At 52.3% G+C, this 19,295-nt stretch overlaps 1 protein-coding gene and 1 pseudogene across 1 annotated transcript; one reads left to right on the top strand and one right to left on the bottom strand.

The window, feature by feature from the left end:
- The first annotated feature begins 297 nt into the window (after nucleotides 1-297).
- Nucleotides 298-14,263, top strand: LOC149327910 (uncharacterized). The gene is made up of 3 exons (XM_089564997.1): nucleotides 298-354; nucleotides 1,514-2,191; nucleotides 14,222-14,263. The coding sequence occupies exons 1-3, from the start codon at nucleotides 298-300 to the stop codon at nucleotides 14,261-14,263; spliced, it is 777 nt and encodes a 258-aa protein (XP_089421123.1).
- Nucleotides 14,264-14,553: 290 nt separating this feature from the next.
- On the bottom strand, nucleotides 14,554-15,592 carry LOC149327909 (uncharacterized; annotated as a pseudogene).
- Nucleotides 15,593-19,295: the final 3,703 nt, after the last annotated feature.

Here is a 19,295-nt window from a genome sequence, read left to right as displayed (position 1 = left end):
GACGCCGTTTCAGCGACTTGCTAAGGGCACATAACGTTAGGGCTACCTGCACATGCCTGATATCTAAGCAATACACTACGAACAAAGTGAGATTTCCTAACCACAGAAAAAGTGCAATCCCCACGAATGGATGCCCTAGTATAAAGGCACCTATGAAGAATATTGAGCCTACTGCGTGGCAAGCATAACTGGTTACGGATATCAAATGCGCCACATTTTAAGTGACCCTCTGTAGTACATGCAGAATTGCATTTTTAACATATACATAGGATCAAGAGATGAAGAAGCATTCGCACTATGGGTATGATAGTTAAAGTTCCCGAAGAGATCGACAAGATCTATACAATAGCCAATGTAATCAGAACGCAAATTAGATACGAAGTATCACACTGCAATGAAATATCCGCCAGTAACAAAATAGGCAGTGAAAAAAGCCTTAGGAGCAGTGCAAAGGGGGAAAGCAGCTGGTGAGGCTAGGGTAACAGCAAATGTGTTGAAGGACGGAGGGCAGATGGAGCTAGTAAAACTAGGTGCCCTTTAGACGCAATACCTTATGAGATATAAAGCGTACCAGAAGCTTAAAAAAACGCTAAAATATCATTAATCAATAAGAACGGAAATGTCGAGGAAATGAAAAATTATAGTCCGATCAGCTAACTGTGTTTTGCGTATAAGGAGTTTTCAAAGGTAATTGCAAATGGAGTAAGGTCAACCTTCTACGTCAATCAACCAAATGATCAGGCAGGCTTTCGTACAGGGTACTCGACGTAGACCATATTCATTCTATGAATCAGGTGATAGAAAGGTCCTAAAATTTGACCAACCTCTAATATAGCCTTCATAACACGTGAGAAAGCATTTCACTCAGTCGAAACATGAGCAGTTATGCAGCTATTATGGAATCAGTGTGTATAGCATAGCCTTACCTATTACTGGTGGAGGCTATCTATAATGGCAGCACAGCTACCATAGTACTCCATAAAGTGAACAATAAAATCGCATGATGGCAGGGTGTCAGGCAGGGAATCATTATATCGCCATTGCTATTCACCGCCTGTTTACGCGAGGTATCCAGAGGCCTGAACTGGGAACCGTTAAGGATAAATGGTTACGGAGAACGCCTCACTAATCTGCGATTTGTTGATGACGTTGCCTTGCTTAGTCACTCACTAGGCGAACTGAAAAGCATGACTTATGATTTATTCAGGCAAAGTAGAACGGTGAGTTGTAAAGACGAAGACGAACATTCTGTGTAGCGGCAGCAGTGCCATCGCTGCACGTGCTTTGGGCTCGCTTTGGCTGACCGCAGACTGTTGCCGCCCTGTTCCTTTAATAAGGTCCCAGTGCCTTTAATAAATCCCCGTCTTACATTTGGTGGAGTCGCCGGGTAACGATATCGGCTCTGGAGCTCCGTAACCGCACTCTTCCAACACCTGCTATGCCTGTGGACACCCAGAATTAAGCCGTGCAAGCAGGCCCACCGACTGTCATCTGTGCCGGCTCCCTTCGCCAGCGGGACCCGGCTGTCTTCAGCGGAACAGATGAGCAGGGCGTGGAAGATTGGATCGCGTCTTACGAACGTGTGAGTCTCTATAGCAAATGGGACGACGAGACTAAGCTAAACAATGTCATTTTTTATCTTACCGGTGTCGCCAATTTATGGTACCGCAACCATGAAGGGGACGTTGGAACTTGGTCGGCCTTCAAGACGAAGTTCCCCGAAGTGTTTGGTCGCCCAGCCGTCAGACAACTCCGCGCCGAACAGTGCTTGCGTGAACGGTCGCAGCAGGTCGGCGAAAGCTTCACTAGCTACATAGAAGATGTAATCGCCCTCTGCAACCGAGTGAACGTCAGCATGCCGGAAGCTGACAAGGTAAAGCAGATCCTGAAAGGTATTGATGATGACGCCTTTCAAATGCTGCTAGCGCGGGACTTGCGCACCGTTTCAGAAGTCATCACGCTGTGCCAGAGTTTCGAGGAGCTGCGGAAGCAGCGGGTCCTGACTCGTCAGCATTCAGCTCATGTAGAGTCACTTGCTGGACTGTCACCCGCAGCTGATAACTCCTCTCTGCTGCAGCAAGTGAAAGACTTTGTGCGTGAGGAGGTGGCCCGTCAGCTTTCTCTTTTGCCTAGCCCTCAGGGGTCGCCACCATATTTGGCCCCGGCTCTCCAACATGCTATTCGCGAGCAGGTTGCTTGGGCGCTTCCGTCCGCCCATTCACCATCACATGTCGCTGCTCCACTGACGTACGCTGACGCCGCTCCCAGACCTGTCGCCACGCCTCTGAGTTATGCCAACGTCGTCCCAAGACCTGCCGCCCGTCCACTGACTTACGCCGAGGTCGTTGCTCAAACTCAGCCGCCTGCGTACCCTACAGTGTCAGTGCCCGTACCAGCGCCGGCACCGTATATGCGACCCTCTCCACGAGGCCGAGATCCCTGGCGCACGACGGATAACCGGCCTATTTGCTACACCTGCTGATTGCCTGGGCACGTAACCCGCTATTGTCGTCGCCGTCTCCCAGTCTCGACACCGCCGGCCGGGTACTGGCCTCCACCGCGTCAGTACTCTGCGTCTGCTGAGCCCCGTCCGTCGACTCGTCCGTTCCCCCCCGAACGCTCACCACTTGCCGATCGCCGTTCCCCTTCGCCGCGACGCCGCTCCATCTCTCCGATGCATCGTCGACCTAATAGTTCTCAAGAGAAAAACTAGATGCCGCAGTTCCTGAGGCAAGAACTGCGTCCCCGTCGAACTACCAAAGACCTAAGCTGTCACCTGCGAACCTGATTGACGTTTCGGTCGAGGGAATTTCTTTCATGGCCCTTTTCGACACTGGCGCCGCAATTTCAGTAATAGACGCACATTTTTGTCGCCGCTTGAAGAAAGTTAAGACGCCAATTGCCGGTCGCTCGCTGCGCACGGCCAGCGCTCAGTACATCAAGCCGTCAGCAGCATGCACAGCACGAGTTTTGATTCAGGACGTCCTATATACAATCTAGTTCGTCGTCCTGCCGTTTTGTTCCCACGATGTTATTTTGGGCTGGGATTTCCTGTCTCGTCATGCTGCGGTCATAGATTGCGCTCGCGCTGAAGTCGGATTCTCTGCCTTGCCCCAATCGCTGCCGGACGCTGCTCTCTCGTCGCCATGTATTAAAGCCTGTAGTGCCGGAGCCCACATTTCGCTGGCTGGCCTCTCTGGAATGAAGCGCTGCGCGCCCGCCGTCCCTCAAAGGAGGCCCAGACTCTATCGGGCATGTCGCGGCGTGCAGCGTGACTCATGCCGTCTCGCCGGCGCCGACGCGGACCCTTCCTCCTCCCCTCCTCTCCGTCGGTACGGGCTCCTCCGTCTCGTCGCCGGCCGTCGCCTCTCGACCATTGGTCTAATTTGAACGGTGGCCAGTGCTGTGACCTGATTGGAGGATTTGAACTGCGGGCTGCCGCAACCGTCAGCGGGCGGCTATAAAAACCGAGCCGCGCTGAACCCGAGCAGCAGACGGGCAGCAGAAGAGCCATCACGCCGGAGCTACGCTCGCCGCCGGGGCCGCTCTTCTTCTTTGTGCTAGCCCGTGGTGCTCTTGACCCTTGTATCATGTAAAAGCCCTTGTACATACTGTACATAAAGTTCATTTGACTCACCGTCGCCTCGACCGTTTCATGGCTCGGACTCCCAGTCCAAACAGTGGTGGCAGCGGTGGGATGCCAAGTCCCAACAGTGGATGGCAGCTGCGGGATCGACCGGCGTCAGCTACCTCGGCGCGGTGAGTGCCTGATGTTTTCCCCTCAATTCGCCAGACTGCTCTAGCACACGTGATTGTAGTCTAGAGTAGGGCTTTGTGTGTAGCGCTGTAGAGAGCTTTTCTGTTTCGAGCCTAGTCGGAGCGCTTTGAAACGAAAGCTGGTGCAGAGGGAGTAAACGAGGCGTTTTGGAAAGAATTACTTGCGCGTGTCATGCTAGTAGCCCTATAGTAGTGACCGGCAAGGGAATTCTAAGAAAAGGGCAAACTACAAGAGGCTATTGTGCGCGATGGAGAACTTCAAAGTGAAGGAACTCATCGAAATTTGTGAAGAGTTGGGCATTGATTTGGGCCCCGCAAAACGAAAGCGCGCGATTCTTGAGATCATGCGAAATGAGAATGTAACGGCTGAGGAAGCCAATGAGGTCTGGGAAGAGATCACAGAACGCCGTGAGCACAAAGAGGCTGAAAAACAGAAGCAGCTTGAGCGCGAACAGGCAGAACGTGAGCGCGAGGAGGCAGACAAACAGAAACAGCTTGAGCGCGAAGAGTCAGAACGTGAGCGCGAGGAGGCAGAAAAACAGAAACAGCTTGAGTGCGAAGAGGCAGAAAAACGGAGGCAGCTTGAGATAAAACGGCATGCCCGCGCTAAGAAACTGATGGACCTGGAGCTTGAAGCGCATGAGATCGATTTCGAGAGATATAAAACATTGTCCGCTCTGCATGAGACTAACGGTCAGCAGCTGAGAGACAGGCCGCAGCCCTTCGTAATCGCTGAAGATATGGCGAAATATTTGGCGGAGTTCGAGCGCGTCTGCGAGAGAAAGCGCGTCGAGCGGAATGGTTGGGCACAGAAGTTGGTAGCCCTGCTTTCCAGCGAAGCGTATGACGTTGTCAAGCGCCTGTTGGACGGCGGATTGGCGGACTACGATGAGCTGAAAAGCTTCTTACTGGCGAGATATAACGTGTCACCGCTGGACCTTCGCCAAAGGTACTTGCGAGAAAATAGCACCCCATCGTTTAACGATTTTCCCTACCAGTTTAAAGCCGACATTTTAGAATGGCTCGAAAATGCGGAAGGGTCGGAAGCTCATGACACAGAGGTAGAATGCGTCGCTGTAGAGCAGCCCTGCCAGTGCGGCACAGAGGAAGGTAGTCCGTACGTGGAAGATGTAACTGCTGCTGTAACATTGGGAATTGACCCGCATTCGCCAACTGAGAAAACCTCTACACCATCGGATAAGGTAGTCTCAGCATCGGACGATGCACTAACAGAGGTCTCGCCCATTGAGATTGTGGCGGAGTTACTTCAAAGCGAATCTCCTAGCGTGTCGAAAGCAGGAGAAGTTGCCGAACAGGGCAGTGAGGACGTCCGTCTGGACATTAGTGAAAACGCTTGCGCCGACGCAAGCGAAGTAGATGAGGACGGCACACCGTGTTGTGCAGCGCGTTCGGCAGAGATGCAGAAACCCGAAACTTACGATCAACGGAAGCAGGCGCATGGAGAGTTTGCGGACGCTGAGTTGTGCGTTAGTGTCTCTGGCGAAGAATGCGAAACGAGTCCCGTGCTTTCGCACTGCTCTGAGCTTTGCGACTTTCCAGAAAGCAGCTGCAGTAGCGGGATCACCGCGACTGAGTGCAGAGCCGACCCTCATCCGAAATTGGCTGAAACGCGTCAGGAGCATGACGAGAACTGTATACCAGCACTCATGTCAGTTGAAAACACTGGTTCTTCCGCGCCTGAATAAACTAAGGTGCTGGACGACAGTGGAGTACAGAACGTTCCAGACGACATGGGGGCTGTAGACGTCATTCCTTCCGAGAAAGATGAGGACGAATGCGCACTCAGAGACGCTGAGCAGGAAGAGCGCAGCTTTGAGGAACTTAGTGAAGGCGCCAAAGACAGGTGTGATTTAGGTAGCGCACGTGAATCGGCTGAGAATCATAGTGACATTGTCAGAGAACAGGAACCTAGGCGACGAAAGCAGCATGTGCTTCCTCAGGAGAAAATGATAGGAAAGCACGAGAAAGAAAGCTGCAACCGGAAGGAAAGTAACAGCCAGTTCCGAAAAGTGAGCTATGACCACAAGGTGACCGACAAACAGTGATGCCGCCGAAAGGACAGTAAAGGCAAGGTCGAGAGAGAGAGCTTTCACCGAAAGACGATGAAAGGCAGGCAAAAGAAAGTGCTGCCGCCGAAAGATGAAAGGAAGGCATAAGAAAGACGGTCGCCGCCGAAAAGAGAGAAAGGGCAAACGCGTGAAAACGGGTTGCCACCACCAGAAGCATCAGCTTCAACGGCACATGGATAGCAGCAAAGTCAGTCACTTCGACAGCCCTGAATCTAGCGTCAGAATCAGAGCTAAAGAAGTGATCCAGGCGTCGCTGTCACGCAAAGCGAGACACATAAGTGTGCCGAGGCAGATGGATTTGGGCAGTAGAATAAACTGCAAAAAGAAATCGTACAAACATTCGCGCGGAAAAGTGCACCAAGGCAGCAAACCGAGATACAAGAGAGCGCTGCCCGTGAGGCGAAAAATTAAGGAGCAGGACAAGCGTGAATCTTGCCGCCAGAACGGAGAGAGCAAGACGCGCAAAGGCGCGTGCTCTCATGACTGCTCTCGCTTTCCGCTGCATTCACGGGAGAAACCGCGCTCCCACAGAAAGCGGCGCGCGCGCGCATGGAAAACGCGTGTACGGCTCAAAAAGGGCAAGATTGTAGGAGGCCGCAGTGACAGGGGCAAGAAAATTGGCAAGAAACCGTCTAAGGCAAGGTGTGTTGCTGGGCGAGTTGGTTGGGGAACATCTTGAGAACAAACAGCGCTTACAGACAAAGGACCAGAACAAGAAGGACACACAACTGCGCTGTTGTGTGTCCTTCTTGTTCTGGTCCTTTGTCTGTAAGCGCTGTTTGTTCTAAAAAAAAACCGTCTAAGCGCTCGGCCAAGCTTAGGTATCGCGATAGAAAGCCGCGAGTGGAAATAACGCCCTTTACTAGGCGCAAATTCAAAAGGCCGGGTAGATGCGGACCTCGCATCGACCGAAAAGGACGGGTGCGCGAGAAATCGAGGACTCGTGGATCTCACTTGCCACCACGAACAAAGAGAAAGAAAGAACGTTCCCACCGAAAGCGTTGCGCACTTGCTATGGGACGTCGCGACTGGCGCGCGAAGCGCAAAGAAAGGGACAAGTCGCAAGTGGGTGAAAGCGAATCGCTCTCGTACTGTACCTCCCCTAGAAACTGGAAAGACAAGTACAGAGAGAGAGAAAAGCGCAGCTACAGCGAATGAGGCAGAGTCATTAGCTTCCGCGGTAGCGGGTGTCGTTTAACCGAGTTAAACGCTGGCGTAGACGCACTAAGCCGTGTGTTCTAAGCAAGGCTGCCTTCGCCTCCTCGTGACCTACATTTTGTCTCTTCGCGAACAGCTGTTAAGTTCGCTCGTAGATCGGGGAAAAATTTATGTCCTCATTTGTGGCCTCAGCTGAGTGACCTTCTGGCCGAGTGATCTCAAGAGAGCGAATTTGCTTTGCATTCATTTCATTCCGTGTATTTCCGGTGTTTGACACTTTGTTTGAGTTCATTACTTTATAGTTCTCGTATCCCACATGCGTCTCTTGTTGAAGAGGGAACAAAAAAGGGGACAGAACTAATGCTAGCAGAGTTTTATGACCTTTAAGACTGGCGTTTTGACGGGTGACGGAGGGCACTTGCTCGTGTTGGGTGTTGCCTGTTGTCGGTCGGTTCCTGGCAAGATGCAGAACGATCAGCGACCGATGCTGAGAAGCAAGCTCTTCCAAAGGACCGAGCGAAGCTGATCCAGTCACCTGGGCGACAAGGCGGCGGAGCAGTGATCCTGTCCTGACGAGTGGGACCTGTTCACGGAAAGGAGCCTGGAGCTACCTGCGGCTGAACACCGGACCAGAACTTGGAGGAGCCTGGCGTACGAGCGCGCCCCGCATCCGAGCCACGCGGAAGTAGCTCGTCTTCGTGGCGCATTGTCTGGCGGCGGTGGTGCTGTAGTGCCGGAGCCCACATTTCGCTGGCTGGCCTCTCTGGAATAAAGCGCTGCGCGCCCGCCGTCGCTCAAAGCAGGCCCAGACTCTATCGGGCATGTCGCGGTGTGCAGCGTGACTCATGCCGTCTCGCCGGCGCCGACGCGGACCCTTTCTCCTCCCCTCCTCTCCGTCGGTGCGGGCTCCTCCGTCTCGTCGCCGGCCGTCGCCTCTCGACCATTGCTCTAATTTGAACGGCGGCCAGTGCTGTGACCTGATTGGAGGATTTGAACTGCTGGCTGCCGCAACCGTCAGCGGGCGGCTATAAAAACGGAGCCGCGCTGAACCCGAGCAGCAGACGGGCAGCAGAAGAGCCATCACGCAGGAGCTACGCTCGCCGCCGGGGCCGCTCTTCTTCTTTGTGCTAGCCCGTGGTGCTCTTTACCCTTGTATCATGTAAAAGCCCTTGTACATACTGTACATAAAGTTCATTTGACTCACCGTCGCCTCGACCGTTTCATGGCTCGGACTGCCAGTCCCAACAGTGGTGGCAGCGGTGGGATGCCAAGTCCCAACAAGCCCTCGTCGCCGAAGACATCGACCTGCCTCCGTGCTCTTCCGTCCTTGTGCGCCTCTGTTGTGACCCTCTTCGTGATGACACTGCACTTTTCACGCCCGCTGATACTTTTCTCCGCCGGAAGTGTCTTCCCCTGCCTTACGCCGTTCTGGCTATTTCTGCTGGCCTATCCGTACTATGGGTCTGTAACCCGTTCTCCTGCTCTAGTGCTTTGCGCCGTGGCGAATGTGTCTGCAGTGTCCAACCCATCGCGTCTATTATAACCCGTGAGGAGACTGACGAAACATCGCACATCAATCTCACTGCGCTCAGCCCACCACCTTCTACGCCCACTCCTTCCTCTACAAAACTTTTTCTCCGCTCCATCGACGCAGATCTTCCTCCGCCGCAGCGCAAGCAGCTTCTCAACTTGCTCCACCAGTTCAGCGCCTCCTTCGACTGCCATCGCAGCTCCCTTGGCCAAACCTCGACTGTCACACATCGCATCGACACAGGTGCCCACGCTCCTCTACGGCAGCGCCCCTATCGTGTGTCGACAACCGAGCGCCAAGTCATTGAAGATCAAGTCGACCAAATGCTCAAGAGCGGCGTCATTCAGCCCTCAAGCAGTCCCTGGGCTTCGCCAGTTGTGCTTGTCAAAAAGAAAGACGGCTCCATCCGTTTCTGTGTAGACTACCGCCGCCTTAACAAGATCACGCGCAAGGACGTATATCCCCTGCCACGCATCGATGATGCGTTAGACTGCTTGCAAGGTGCCGAAATATTTTCTTCTTTGGATTTACGCTCCGGGTACTGGCAGGTACCCATGGAAGAGGCCGATCGCCCCAAAACAGCCTTTGTAAGCCCTGACGGCCTATATGAAGTTACTGTGATGCCTTTCGGCCTTTGTAATGCTCCTGCCACCTTTGAGCGGATGATGGATACCATTCTGCGTGGGCTGAAGTGGAAGACCTGCCTCTGTTATCTCAACGACATCGTCGTGTTTTCGCCTGACTTTGACACTCACCTCTCCGGACTGAAGCACGTTTTGACCTGCCTCTCTGACGCCGGCCTTCAGCTCAACTTAAAGAAGTGTCATTTTGCCGCCCGCCAACTTACCATTTTAGGCCATGTTGTCTCTAAGGACGGTGTCCGTCCGGACCCGGCTAAACTTCGTGCTGTGGCTGCGTTTCCTTGACCTACTTCTATCAAAGATCTGCGCAGCTTCCTGGGTCTGTGCTCCTACTTCCGTAGGTTTATACGCAGCTTTGCCTCAATTGCTGCACCTTTGACACAACTTCTGTCCGGCAGTTCCGATCTTTCTGAGTGGTCCCAAGTTTGTGACGACGCCTGCGATTCTTTGCGCCGTATCCTCACCGCACCGCCGATACTGCGCCATTTCGACCCAAACGCACCTATCGAGGTCCATACTGACGCCAGTGGGGTAGGCATCGGCGCCGTACTCGCACAACGCAAATCTGGCTTCATCGAATACGTCGTTGCCTATGCCAGCCGCACGATAACAAAGGCTGAATCTAACTACTCGGTCACTGAAAAAGAGTGTCTGGCGATAGTTTGGGCCCTTACCAAGTTTCGCCCTTACCTCTACGGACGCCCGTTTGAAGTCGTGACCGACCACCATGCCCTATGCTGGCTTTCCTCTCTGAAAGATCCATCCGGTCGCCTCGCGAGGTGGGCCCTTCGCCTCCAGGAGTACGATATCCGCGTCGTGTGTCGTACTGGCCGCAAACATCAAGACGCCGATGCTCTATCCCGCTGCCCACTTCCAGCCAATATTTCCAGCCTTTCCGCCTTCGACGCCTCCTCACCGCTGCTTCACATCAGCGCCATGCCTTCCTCGCAGCGTGCCGACCCATGGATCTCTTCTCTTATTGACTTCCTCACCAACCCTATGGCTGGTTCGCCTTCGCGCGCTCTTCGCCGCCATGCTTCCCATTTTTCAACACGTGATAACCTCCTTTATCGCCGCAACTACACCTCAGACGGCCGCAAGTGGTTGCTAGTTATTCCCCGTCACCTTCGCTCGGAAGTCTGCGCCCATTTTCATGCTGACCCGGAGTGCGGTCATGTCGGAGTGTTCAAGACCTACGATCGCATCCGACTACGATATTATTGGCGTGGCATGTACACATTCATCCGCAAATACGTGCGGTCATGCCTTACCTGTCAACGTCGCCACCTCCTCATCGTTTGGAGAATTACAGCCGCTACTTTGCCCGCCACGCCCATTTGACCGCGTCGGCATTGACTTATACGGTCCCCTCCCGTACACTTCGGCCGGCAACCGTTGGGCTATCGTCGCGGTTGACGATTTGACAAGATATGCCGAAACCGCAGCCCTTCCAGCCGCTACAGCCTCAGAGGTGGCCTCGTTTATTTTAAACCGATTTATCCTTCGTCACGGCGCCCCTCGCGAACTGCTGAGCGACAGAGACCGCGCCTTTCTGTCGGATGTTGTGAAATCACTGCTCACCAAGTTCAATATAATTCATCGAACCACCTCCGCATATCATCCGCAAACCAACGGTCTCACCGAGCGCTTTAATCGTACCCTCGGTGACATGTTGTCTATGTATGTCTCCTCAGATCAAACTGCGATCTTGTCCTTCCGTACGTAACCTACGCGTACAATACCGCAACGCAGTCCACTACCGGATTTTCTCCTTTCTTTCTCCTTTACGGCCGTCACCCTTCTGCTACCATCGACACCATTCTCCCGTACCAACCGGATGCTTCCGAGTATACGCCTCTATCTGAAGCCGCCCAGCACGCCGAAGACTGTCGCCGCATCGCCCGTGCCCTCACGACTGACACGCAGTGCAGAGAGAAATCCCGCCACGACCTCAGCCAAACAACACCACACTTCGCCAACGGCTCCCTTGTGTGGCTCTGGATTCCGATGTATACTCCGGATTTGTCATCAAAATTTTTTGCCAGGTACCATGGGCCATACCGCGTACTGGAGCGCACATCTCCAGTTAATTACACTGTCGAACCTCTGAACCCATCTTCTGATCGCCACCGCCGTGGACGTCCAGCGTGTTTACGTCCAGCGCCTCAAGCCATTCTACGACCCAGCCGTCCTGCCTGCGCCCTGAGTCGCCAGGTTGGCTCCTTTTCTCCCCGGGGGCAAATTGTAAAGACGAATACGAACATTCTGTGTAGCGGCAGCAGTGCCATCGCTGCGCGTGCCCATTCCCACGACGCCACGACGCCCATTCCGATAGGGGTCTATAGCCGCCTAGTTATAAAACCAATCCCCAAAAACATGCTACCTGGCCGCCATGACACGCGCCGTCAGCTGAAAGCCCAAGCACTAGATGCCACATATCTTGCCGACGAACACGCAATATACGTAGATGCTGCACGGCAAAGTGCAAACACATACGTGGCTTGTGCAACCACGCCACAGTCTACTCTCGTCACCGCCGCCACAGTAGTAGCTCACTCTCCGACAGCGGCAGAAGAAACCGCCATCGCGCTAGCCATCGCTGACCCACGTACGCGCACAGTCCTCAGCGACTCCAAAAGAGCAATACAAAATTACTCGGCAGGTTTTATCTGCCACCCGGCTGCACGCATCCTTCGCGGCTGCACTCCCGACCATAAGATCAACCTGGTCTGGGTACCCGCCCACGCGGGAAACTCTGGAAACGAAGGGGTCGACCGACTAGCCCGAGGACTAACCAACCGGGCGGCCGGCCCCACGGACCCAGACGCTCTTGCCGAGGCTCCCCAGACCTTTGCCGAAATTACCAACCTCTACAGAGAGATGAGACGCCAGTTCCCGCCTCCACACCCCGACTTGAATCGAGCGCAAGCCACCTAGCTCCGCAGGTTGCAGACACACTCTATCCTTAGCCATTCTAGACTTTCACTCATCACAGACGGGGAATACGACCCCGTCTGACAAAATTGTTACCAGGGAGAAATCGCCACCCAGGCTCACATCCTCTGGGGTTGCGCGGGAAATCCGCCCCCTCGAACCTTACTGCCAGCTCCCTCCGAAGACGGATGGAACCAACTCCTCAGAAGGCCAGACAAGAGCATCCAACTGGCACTCATTTCGTGGGCCCAGGAAGTCGCCCCCACCTGGGGGCCACACCAAGCCCGCCTGCCCTAAATCCCGCCAATCTATGGCAATAAAGTTGTTTCTCTCTCCCTCTGCGCGTGCTTTGGGCTCGCTTTGGCTGACCGCAGACTGTTGCCGCCCTGTTCCTTTAATAAGGTCCCAGTGCCTTTAATAAACCCCCGTCTTACAGAGTAAATAATAAAATGCAGAAAACGAAATTAACGTTCACTAGTCTAGGAAGGAAACAGTCGTTTGCAATTTGCAGCAACATGCTCTAATTGATAAGATAATACGTCTATTCACCGCAGACCCAAAACACAAGAGCGAAATAGCTAGATGCATAAGAATGGGCGTGGAGGGCGCAATTTTCAGGTGCTCTCAGATCCAGAATTCCACTTCAGCAATATTCTTCAAGACAAAAATATACGAGTTCTATCTATCTGCTACTCACGCCTGGGCAGTGAACAGCAGGGTAACTAAAAGGGTTAACTGTAAGCTAAGGCCGAAGCAACGAGGTATGGCATTCAACATGATAGGCGTAAAATTTAAAGATAGGAAGAGGCCAGAGCTGGTAAGGAAAAAACGCGTGCTGGTCACATCTTAGACGAAATTAAAAGAAAACAATGTTCTTGAGCAGGACATATGTAAAGCTAAAGCGAGATAACCGGCGCTCCTTAAGTGTAACGGACTGGATTCTAAGTTATGCCATGCGTAGAAGTGCGCCGCAGAAAGTTAGGTGGGTGTGTGAAATTAAGACCTTTTCTGCGATAGGCTGGCCGCAGCTGGCACAGGACAAGGTTAATTCGATAGATATGGGAGTGGCCTTTGCTTTTCAGTGGCCGTAGTCAGGCCGATATTCATGATAATGATGGTACTTCAACAACTGCGTTTTGATGACGCCCAGGTTTTGGTGATATAGATGATACAGTGGTCACTAACAATGTATTCTCGGTGTTGATCCAGTATGCGTGTCTTATGCTGCGGGTGAAGGTGAGATCGAGACAAGTGTCGTGAGTTACGGAGTTACCAACACCTGTTAGATAGACGGAGTCAGTATGGAGAGTAGTCCCCAGAGTGGAGATTAGTTACGCAAGCTTTCTGCTACGCGACTCTTAATTGCGGTAGCCCCACAATCGACTGGGGGCGCTGAATTCGCCCCCAGACAGGAAGGGGACGCCACCTGCTATCTTTAGCGCCTTGCTAAAGATGTCCGAGAACGTAATATTTTTACGTTTCGGGGGGCAGTATGTATTTCAGATATGTACGGGTGAGTCTGTGCGACGCAGGAGGAGGACTGTCATGCCCACGTACGAATAGGATAGATTAAGTTCAAAAGACCTCCTGCGCGGTAAAGCCTTTGTGGACAAGAATACAGGTGGACGGGTCTCATAGGAAAATATAGGTCGACAGCCTCACCGCACCCCAGGTTTCTGGAGTGCGACTAAAGCTTACGGGTGCTCAAAAGTGTCGAAATATAATTTCAAGTGAGCTCTTTTTTTTACAATCTTTGAAACCGCGGCAGTTCCATTGTATGAGCGAAAAAGCCTGATGTTTTGGAGCATGCTGGGCGGTCTAGTTCCCAATGGCATGTAAAATTTTGGGTTCAGTTGGGTTAGACTCTGCAAGTGCGGTTCCCAGGCCCAGAACTGGGAGGGGCTCCACAGAATCTTCGGCGATTACACTCAGGTCAGCATTTCGCGTAAATTTTCATGGACGGTCAACGTCCTTTAGCGGACTAGACCTACGGCCGAAGCATGGGCCAGACACGCTAATCCATGTTTTAATGTTACTGATGACCCCAGTGGTCACTTTCACGTTCGGTGTGATGTTTCAATGTTTTCCAGCATCTTACCAAAGTTGGAAAACTGGCCTACCATCACAGCTAGGGTGTTTTCTACAGTCGTTATGCGGCTCTCCATCGTGTTTTCCTGAAGGCCATCGCACATAGGCTGGGGTGCCTCAGGGCGCACCACTGGGCCCGCCGGCGACGACGGCGGAGTAAGCGGGTCTGCATGTGCTGAGCGCAACATTTTGTTTTCAGCAGCTAGCTGAGCTACCTACGCGAAGCGCCGTCATTTTGCGGCGCATCTCCACGGTTTCGGGGCAGAGGGAGGAAGGCGGCCGAGAAGCGTGGGAGGCGACCCTAGCCCAGCTGCCTGCCTTGCTGGATGATTTCTTAGAAACTGCAGCCGCTGATGGCCCGCTGCCTCCGAGCTCCGGGAAGTCGCCGGCCTGGAAAGCCGGAGCACCCTGGTCCTGTGACGTCTTCGGCGACGCCTTCGGTGACTAAGGGGGGTGGAGGTGGCGTCTTCGAATTTTCTGGGGCGCGCTTGGCGACACCGAGCGGTGGCGTGCCATTAGTCGCCGTGCCACCAGCCTTGCCGCCGAAAGCAACTCCTGGCACGGTGTCCGGCGACTGGGGAGGATGTGTTGGTGCGGGCCACTTGGAGCTAAGGCCAGCGAGGACTCCTGGAGCTTGTGGAGCCGGCGATATTTGTCTTTTCAGGCCTGCGAGCCCGTGAGGTGTGCTTCCCCGCAGACCATGAAGGCAGGTTTGCACCGGTGGAGAGCCATGCCCCCGTCGGTAGTAGTCCATACGTTTTGACCGCAATGGACGCAGCGTTCCTGGGCCGGGCGGGGAAAATTGGCCACACGCTGTCCGATGGTTCCACACCGGTAACAAGCAGGGATGGTGCGCTTGTACTCCTACATCGGTGTGACCGTTTAGTGGGTGACTAGCGCAGTAGAGGATTTTTCGAGCTTGCGTAAGAAAGCGATGTCTCCGTCGTGCCAGAGGATTTTGTCGCGGAGAGTACCCGAGGTCTCCGACTCGTTGACGGTGATGGCTCCCCTGTACACCTCGCCGTTTAGTTTCGCGTGGCCAATAAGAGGAAGTGAACCCTCACTAGATTTCAGGGCGAATTCCCTGGCCAGCTTGTTGGCCGTTATGACGTCTTGGATGGCGCAAAGAAAAATATTCTGGCCCCAGAGGGGCCAGAGGATGAGCGCCTTAACCGCCTCGGCGCCAATATAGGAGGCAAGGGGTAGGCCAAGTTCACCGGGCTTGAAAGCTTGGCGGAAGTTGACCGCGGCCCCCGGCTACACCACCACAATGATGTCTTCTTTCTCGAAACGAGGCGTCCTGCGCGAACGCCACGATGAGTTGTGTGCCGGCGGAACCCGCGCGTCCACCTCTGGAGCAGGAGAGTCTTCATCGGAGGCGGCGGTAGCCGTCTAGGGGCGTTGGCCACGCTTGCGTACAGCAAGCAATTTGTAGAAGCTGTCGTCAGCAATAGCGTCCGGCGATTCCGCCGAGCCTTGAGCAGCCGCAGGGCAGCTTTCTGTCCAAGACAGTGTTGATGGGTTGTAGCCCCGAAATAGCGGAGGCCGCCATGTTCGCCGATGGCCGCGGGCGACCCCCGTCCAGGGCGATGTTTGCTCTAGCTCTCGTTGGGCCTAGCGGAGCTCAAACGAGGCGGAATAAAAATCGGGCATAGAATTCCCTATAAAGGTCCCACTTGTGTGAATGGGGTGTCTTCGCCCTCCGGACCGCTTTAGGCAGATGATGTGTGCAAAATTTTCGGGGTGCAGAGAAAATTTCCGGCCTTCAGGGCGAAAATCACCGGAGCCGATGACGAGTGCCTTCACTCTCATGTGTACGCCCACGTCCCCCCCCCCCCCCCCCCCCTCGGTATGGTGGGCTCGCTGCATACCCAGTGTCCAGAACGCACTCAATGTTGCAGACGACGCCAAGCCGCGACTAGCTTTAGCTGCCTAACCAGTTTCGTCAGTAGTTAAACTGCAGCTGATTTTAAGTAATAGCCTGTCGCGCTTTGTGCTGAAAATCTTCGCCTCTTTTCCGATATTCACCCGTGCACAGCAGGCGATTGTTAGGACGCGTAAAACAGCGCAACCAGCGGTAGATGGGAGCGCACTTCATAATACTAAAAGAAGAGCACAGCCGAGCACGGTTGCACGAAAAGCCTCTTGAGTGACCACGAGAGCCAAGCCTGCGGAAGAGCTACGAATTTTGGTGAATATCGGAGGCTTCAAGCTAATAGCGAGGCCATGTGATAGCGAGGTCACAGCGAGGCCATGATCTGTCTCTGGCTCAAAAAACAGGGAGAGCAAGGCCGGACCACGATCAGCAGCTGAAAGAAATGGCCTCTACACGCGCACCGTTTCAACAATTATGAGCCGCGACAGAATGCCCTACACATTATAAAATCGCGCTGTTACCTTCCACGACGAGATGGGCTATTTATTTTTTTTATCTGTGGCACGGGAACAGTTTTCATCACGAGCTGGAGTCGTTACTCCAATCCCCTTGCCCTTCTCCCATCTATAACATTTGGTCAAAATGAATTTTTAAGGACAACTGTATATTTCACAGACGGGCGCATGCCACTTGCGAGTTAATAAAAAAAAAACGGGCTTTCAAATCTACACTAAGAACTGGACTATAACTGTGACATGTTTTACCTGGAGTCTACGGAGGCTTTCAAATATTGCTTGAATGCCATTCCTGTGATGCCCTACACGAGGTTTCACTTTTCATGACGTTACAATGACTACCAATGTATTGACAGTGCTGCTTCAATATTTATTGTTAGTCCTTTTCTTTCAGGTGTCCCCCTCCATCTGGTTAAAGTTACAGCGCATCCAGCGGTGTTAAACCACCTTTGTGGCCTGACTGCTGTAGGCAGGAATAATCACTTCTGCAGTATACGACGGCGTTCCAATACGAACAGCACTAAATGAGGAGTAAGAAGCAAAGTAACGCTTTATCAGACGACGGTGCTGCTATTTTGGGGTTACACGTAATTAATACGTGGTGAATACAATAGCCAAATGTGCTACCTGAGATGCAACAGTTTCAAATAAAATAGGTATTTTTCTTCCCGAGTCTCCTTGCATAATGCCTTGCCAGAATACTTAAAACCAGTAATGTGCAATAATGATTCTAGCGTAAATAAAGCCCTAACGTAGAAAGACATGATAGCGCAAAACGGCAACACGGACGAGTAAGGGAACAGGACGAGCGCTGCACTTTCCTTACTCGTTCCTTACTGGTGCGTGTTGCCGTTTTGAGCTCTCATGTCTTTCACAAATATGCACCAACAAGCCCAGCTTCAGGTACTTCTTATCCTAACGTAGATGCTGGACGCTGCGTTATTCTTCAAGAATACGTACCTTTGTGTCGCTATAAGTGTTGTTTCTTCGCGCAGTCCGCAGAATAATAGGCCGGAACAGGATACAAAAATTACTGAGGTCTGGTAGAGAGAGGGAGAGAAAAAAATGAACGGAAAGGCGGGGAGGTTAACCAGGCGATGCCCAGTTGGATACCCTACACTTGGGGAGGGGAACAAAGTGAAAAAAGGAAAAAGAGCGGCAATGAAATGAGTTTTCTAAGTGTCCAGCGACCACCATGTCACGGGAACAGAGGGCGCGCACTGGGCAGATGCGCCCCAGATGTATTGCGTGAAATTTCCTCTGCAGTACAAAAAAAAAACGAAATCTTAAATCACGGTGTCCATACATCTGTTATTGATCCATCCCGTCAGAGTATTGGAGTAAGCTCGAGTGAAAATGCTCACCATAACCTCATTATGTACAACAGCACAAATTTTACAGAACTCATAATAAAGAGCAACAGATGATATAAAACGCTATTTCGATTCGACTTTTATGTTCTGCGTTAGAGAAAGAGTCTGCTGAAGAGCTCCTTGCAGAAATGCAGAAAGACATCCACACATAACATGACAACTAGAGCACACAAAAGGCCAGATCATAATATCGCTCACACATTTCCTGTACCATACACTGCGTAACTCCGACAACCCTAGACATGAATGGTCATTATGGCATGTAATGATGCAAGTCAACTAAATTGCGCTTAAAAGAGGGCAGTTGGTCTGGAATTGAATCCATAACCCTTGGATTGCGAGTCAACACGCTGCACTGAGACCGTCCAGGCACTTCCGTTCTAAAGGGTGTCTTGTGTCTTTTGGTGTATCACGTGCTTCATTATACCTATAGGTGCATTCTAATGTCTGTGTAATTTGAAAGAAGAATCCCAAAAAAAGATGTCAAAAACCAATAACTCTGTCGCGTCATACCATTAAAGCGGAGCTTAAGTGTCCCTGTAATTATTTCTGAGAATGTGTGCGCGAACCTTAGGTTACCTGTGTGAAAGATTTCCGAATTTCGTTGTGTTCGTCGTGGTAAAGCTGGCAGCGAGAGCACGGCAAAGCGATGTTCAGTAAGAAGTTTAGAAAAGATAACGTTGACACAAAGCTAAAAAACACAAAAATACCAACGTTTAGTGTCTAGCAAAATCAAGGCGATGCTTGCAGGTTCAGTGATCTGAGACTCGGGCTGCGTCCATCGGTTCAAGCCGGCTTTGCTTGTCTTTCAGCCACGTGGTTGCGAAGTACGACGCCCCTTATTTAGTTGTCCTGTTTTGATGCGTTAGCGCAACATAATGAGAAATATCCTACTGCCACTTAAACTGACCGACTAAAAGCCATAAAAAAATTATATTCGCTTATCGCGTGCCAGTGGCCTCATCAGGAGCAATTTCTAGTGAAATGAACGCGTATTTTAGTGCGAGGTTGTCCACGGTTAGGCTTGCCCGATCTGTTTCTAAAGAGAGCACACGGAGTCCTTTTTGTTTGCTGACATAAAGAGTTTTATTCGAGAGACAGGAGGCAGATCTCCCCTGTATTCATTAAACTCCCTCTCACTCGAGAGGGAGAGACAGGAAAAAAGGCCTCATTTTTATTTGAATTCTCCTCTGTAATATATACATCTTTTGATGCCGGCAATTCTGACCTGTCAACAAAGCGCAAAGCATGTGGTTTTTGCTTAGGACAAAATTTACAGCGAGTTTTAGTCAATCACCCTTTAAACTGTAGG

Source organism: Amblyomma mixtum, chromosome 10, assembly GCF_055824585.1.
Source record: "Amblyomma mixtum isolate Tamu chromosome 10, ASM5582458v1, whole genome shotgun sequence".
Lineage (NCBI taxonomy): Eukaryota > Metazoa > Arthropoda > Arachnida > Ixodida > Ixodidae > Amblyomma > Amblyomma mixtum.
This window is presented reverse-complemented; position numbering and strand designations above follow the sequence as displayed.